The 5,307-nt window shown below is 41.4% G+C and overlaps 1 protein-coding gene across 1 annotated transcript; it reads right to left on the bottom strand.

Moving 5' to 3' along the window:
• Positions 1 to 459: 459 nt before the first annotated feature.
• Positions 460 to 4,301, bottom strand: LOC119324032 (probable protein phosphatase 2C member 13, mitochondrial). The gene is made up of 8 exons (XM_037597757.1): positions 3,833 to 4,301; positions 2,753 to 2,880; positions 2,581 to 2,679; positions 2,320 to 2,478; positions 1,799 to 1,885; positions 1,414 to 1,505; positions 1,133 to 1,207; positions 460 to 862 (listed from the first exon to the last, which is right to left on the bottom strand). Exons 1-8 carry the CDS (start codon positions 4,126 to 4,128, stop codon positions 722 to 724), a joined length of 1,077 nt encoding a protein of 358 aa, XP_037453654.1. The 5' UTR covers positions 4,129 to 4,301; the 3' UTR covers positions 460 to 721.
• Positions 4,302 to 5,307: the final 1,006 nt, after the last annotated feature.

Here is a 5,307-nt window from a genome sequence, read left to right as displayed (position 1 = left end):
GAGATTAAGTTGAGAGCTACTTCTTTTATTTCATGTAATATAGTTCATGAGTTTAGGAGCTCCAATGTGGAGGCTCACAATTTAGCAAAGCATGTATTAAAGTTAGGGCCTGGACATCATGTTTGGCTAGGCCAGACCAAGGGTATTTCCTTCGTCCCTGTAAACTTTGTGACGGGTTGAATAAAAGCTTCATGAGATTGCCTCAAAAAAATGAAAGATTGTATAGCCTATGTAACTGGTAAATTTATTGTATAGGAAGTGTGTGTGCAACGCATGTTAATATGAAGCAAGATATTAACTATATTGAACATTAATATTAGGCAAAGATATAAATTGCACATTGATATTTGGTAGGAAATAATTACATGGTTAACATTGACATTCATATTAGGTATGATATTAAACGCTAAATGTGAAAGCGACACAAACCATTGGATAGATGCAGTTGAACATGTGAGATTTGTTGGATCTCCGTAACTCACTCTTTTTATATCAAATATAACAAGTATTAGTACATACATAGACATGGATACATCAAACTCAAAAATTCCCATTACAATTCTCAAAAGAGAAAAGGTCTCCCACACAAAGGAAAGAATCAATAGAGGAAGTCCTAAGAAGTTGCCACAGAGGCAAAAATAGATGTGGGAGAAACCCCACTCCGCTTGCAGGATAAAAAGAGGCCTGAAGCAGAGAAACCTTTAATCAGCTGTAGTCCATCTCATCCTGCAATTTTATCATGGTGGAATTGCACCACGATGCATGTAATATTGTCAGCGCTGCCACGAGAGTAGGCAATCTCCGTCAGTTTCCTGGCCGCAGACTCTGGCACATCTTCTGTTTTTGCAAGGGACACAGCTTCCTGTTTGAGAAAATCATTGCCAGAATATCAGTTAAAGAGCAACTCCCTCGGTAACTTAACATAAGACGTTTTTAGACACTATGACAGTGTCTAAAACGTCTTATATTAAGTTACAGAGGTGGTATAAAGTTACGCATTGTTGCACTTAGAATGTAAGCACGGATCAGATGTGGAAAATGCTTTCTACAGCCTCATAAGCAACAGTGTTTTGCTTCAGAAATTCTGAGTGCATTCAGGGTGAGAATTATGACAGTTGGCAATAGAGTTTACCTCATTTTCTACGGCATCCCAAAGCCCATCACTGGCAAGAACCAGGCTCTCCAATTCTCCATTAATCAATTCTTCCTACGATTTGTTAGATAAGATTTGATCACAAGTAATCAAAATTAGAAACAGGCAACTAATGACTAATCTAAAGAAAGGTATAGAACTGGAGTTGCCAATGACCACTTGCTGCTGCACTAGGTTGAAACAAGTAAAAAGCACTGATTTCCAACTATATATAAAAAAAGGTAACGAAATCTTGGCATAACTCAACTACAATAAGCTACCTGAATTTCAGGTTCTGCCACCACAAATGGCTTCAGTAGACGATTACCAAACGCACGGGACATTGCCAGTACGCCACCTACCCTCCAAGTACCTGGGCAAATACCACATCAAGATGGAATAGTTTCCGATAGTCAAATTGTAAAGCCTAGATCAATCAAAAAACAAAATATCTTGTATAGAAACATGGCACGCCTAGAAGCAATTAGGCTGCACGCAAGATCACGAAACAAACAACCCAAGCATGATAAGCCACCATGTCCAAACATACAGGAGATATCAGAAGGCTCAAAATGAATAAGCAAGTCTTTTGCTACCGTCCTTGTCCACTTACAATTGTGTTGACTGACAATGCCAAATGCATGAGTGAAATAAAATAAGACTTACCAGCCCAGATGACAACACCTCCAGCATTTTCAATTCTCTTGCGTTCATCGGACCTGTTAGGTTTGTGATCTACTGAGAGTGCCCTAGCTACAAAAACAAACATATGAGGTCAGTAGAGTTACAATGGAGAAAACGAAGCTCCTAAGCTAGTAACCGAACCACGCCGGTAAACTGAAGTGGATATGATGTCATTATATAGATTCCATCATGATGGTGCTAAGAAATAAGCAAGCCTTGCCATTTTCCTTAAATAATGGTAGAACAATAATCATCACATGAAGGAAATGAGCAGATAGCTATGGTATAATCGTATAACTGCAATGTGTTGGTGGGAAAATATTTTGTAAAAAAGTGCATTAAAAGAAACACAATGTACCATAGTTCTTTGCCAAATATATCATCGCTGGAGGGCAAATTTAGAAACACTCTGCAGATACATACAATAAGTATTTACAAGGACCAGAACATGTTTGGATGATTCAATCATATAGTGACTACAATAGGGTTCTAACAGAATATACCTTTCCCGGCTTTTGAAATAACAGCACGGGAGTCACCAACATTTGCTACATATAGATGGCCACCCACTAAAACCGCAGTCGAAGCTGTGGAACCATCATCCCTGAAAGCACTTGATTCTGATTCTAAGAAATCTGCATCTGTCTTCTGATATGTTTCACCTTTTTTTATAAAAAAAATAAAAGCTCAGAAAACGATGATTGGAAGCATTGGGAAGAATGTGAACAGATATACATACAGGTAAATGCCAAGAGAAACATTACTTATAGCAAGCTTTGTATCAGTCAAGAACTTGGGGTGTTTCATAAGGTTCTCGAACAAATGCTCCTTCAAATACTCAGCAGCACGTGACCCCCCATGACCTAAAGCTTTGCAAAGTAAGAACACGATAGGCATGTAATTGCGGAAGTAAGAAGGCAAGATTGGAAACCATACCATCGAATACACCAAATAGGCTAACAGCGTGTCCATCAATTTCAGTTAATTTTACATCATAGAAATCCTCCATTGTAGCCCTTTTCCCTCTAAAACTTGAATACCCACATTTCAGTTTACCATCTTCCCTGTCATGATATTTGGACACAATGTCAACCCAGGCAGCATTACATATTCTAAAGACTCTCAGAGAGGGCATTTTTTAATAACAGATGTTAGAAGATAAGAAATGGTTATTGTACGAACATATAGACCTGAAATATCAGAAGTGCAGATAATCTATCTTATACATTACAACGATCACAAAATAAACAAGCACATGATAAATTTCAGATCAAGAGGCATACATTTCCGTGACTGCATCTGCCAACTGCTGGTGGTTCACATCAAAATACATTAGTGTTGCAGTTGTACTGCTTTGTAACTAGTCTAGATGACCATAAAGTCCTACTAGTAACAGCCTCACAGCTAAGCATCGCTGGCACTCCTGTAAGAATGCAATGAAGCATTAGGAGCATGACACTAGTAGCACTGCAGGACATGGAATTGCCTCGTGTACAACATTTTTAGTCCAATCCTGGTACAATGGTTTGATGCTGCAATCTGATGTTCGTTGGGCCAGCACCAGGCAAATAATCAATGGTTGTCACAAAATGTCATATCTAAATCGGGCCCAATATGTCAGTACACATAGCAGCTCCATTTGGCGTATACTGATGGCTGCATGCATACCATGGTGTTGGTGACAAAGATTACTTATGATCAGATAGAACCTCGTTCTTTTTCGATAAAGAATCGTGTTAAGTATGTCAACTAGTCTCATGTATACCAAACCGTCCTAAGAAATGATAAACCACGGGGCAAAACAGCTATATAGCGCACTCATGTCAATCAAAGCACATGGTCCGATTGCAAATTCTGGAGCATCTCTACTGCACCTCTGATATTTCAAGGCAAGGCAAGGCAAGCAAATGTACAACGTGAGGCCCGCCTAAATGCAAATTCAACCAACGATATTTCAAGCTGATGCAAACACAGGAAACGTCTATAACCAGAAGATGAGCAGGGGACATGCATTACCTCTGCCACCCCGCACTGGCGTACCCTCCATCCTGCGGCTCGGTCCCAGCAGCAGCCGCGCGGCGCTGCAGCTGCAGCTGGCCCGCCGGAGCGCCGGAGTCAGAGTCGGAGGAATCGAGCATCATCTTCGTCCTGGCGCCAGCCACCGCCCGGAATCCACGCCAACCGTGCCCGCGCGGACGGGGTGTCACGCACACATCGACCGCCCGACCGCACAGGACCCTGGCCCACCGGCGCCTGCCCGCGCCCGCCGCCGCACGAAGCACCAGCGCCCTCAGCCTACCGATGCATACCATCTCATGTCTGGGTGGCTCTCTCTCTCTCTCTCTCTCTCTCTCTCTCTCTCTCCGCTCCGATGCCGATGCCCGAGGAGAGATCCACTGGCGCTCGGTTTAATGGCTTCGGATCCGGGGCGAGGGCGCGGAAGGGGAGGAGCAAGCGGCGGGGGCGGGGGCGGGGGGTGGACGGTGGGAGATTCCCTGCAGTATAATAATATAGAGTACTGGCTATTTTGATCGGATACTCCCTCCGTTTCTTTCTCCGTTTCCTGCATATAACTTCTGTTTGAAGTCATAGTATCTCTAGTTTAATTAAACTTATAGAAAAAGGTATCAATATTTACAATGATAAAAGAATATCTTTAGATTTTTTATGGAATGTAGTTTCATAATATATTTGATATGGTAGATGTTGATATTTTTTATATAAATTTGGTCAAAGTTTGTAAAATTTAACTCTACACAAATCTTATATTCGGAGTAAGAAGGAACTGAGGGTGTAATAAAATGGACCATGAGGAGTGTCGCCGCGCCCTTCTATATTTATGAGAGGATTTAACTCATTTATTAGTAAGATATATACAAGGATTTTCTCTTCTTTGGGCAACAAGAATTTTATTCTTTTCTTTTTGAGGATGAACAAGAATTTTATTCTTAGGGAGTGTGGATGAGATACAATTTGGTTTCATTCACCTGGCATCAGCTGACATCGTCGTTTTTGTTTGAGTCCGTTTTCATTGTGCAGGTTAGGCTCCGAGTTGCTTCTTGTCCCCCGGGCTAATTTCTCGTCGTTGTTTGTTGTTTTCCAGTTTGCCGATGGACTTTCCGTAAAAAATTTGGCTTGGCCTAGTTAAGTGGTTGTTAGCTGACGTCAGGGCTATTTTATTCATCGGCCTGTTTCAAAGCATCACCAGATGAAACACTACTGAGATTAAATGGCCAGTTTTTTTCTTTTTGAGTTGTAATGGCCAGCTCAATTAAAGAATCGTGAACGTGTGTTTTTCTTTGAGCTTATCACGAACGTGTGCTAGTAAGCCGTAACACCAAGCCCTAGCAAACGAAATGCATCTAGGTTGTACGTTCCAAAAATAAAACCGCTAAAAAAAAGAAGCCTTCATATATACTAAAAAGACCAGGCGTTTTTTGTGTTGCACGCGGGAGGGAAGAGACCATTTATCACCGTTTTGGGGCATGTCA

This window comes from Triticum dicoccoides, chromosome 6B (genome assembly GCF_002162155.2).
Source record: "Triticum dicoccoides isolate Atlit2015 ecotype Zavitan chromosome 6B, WEW_v2.0, whole genome shotgun sequence".
Classification (NCBI taxonomy): Eukaryota; Viridiplantae; Streptophyta; class Magnoliopsida; order Poales; family Poaceae; genus Triticum; species Triticum dicoccoides.
This window is presented reverse-complemented; position numbering and strand designations above follow the sequence as displayed.

Coding starts and splice junctions, on each gene's coding strand:
- LOC119324032 (XM_037597757.1), bottom strand. CDS start 4,128: ATGGTATGCATCGGTAGGCTGAGGGCGCTGGTGCTTCGTGCGGCGGCG. Junction 2,881..3,832: donor GCCAGTGCGGGGTGGCAGAG/GTAATGCATGTC, acceptor ATATCATGACAG/GGAAGATGGTAAACTGAAAT. Junction 863..1,132: donor GGGATGCCGTAGAAAATGAG/GTAAACTCTATT, acceptor TTTCTCAAACAG/GAAGCTGTGTCCCTTGCAAA.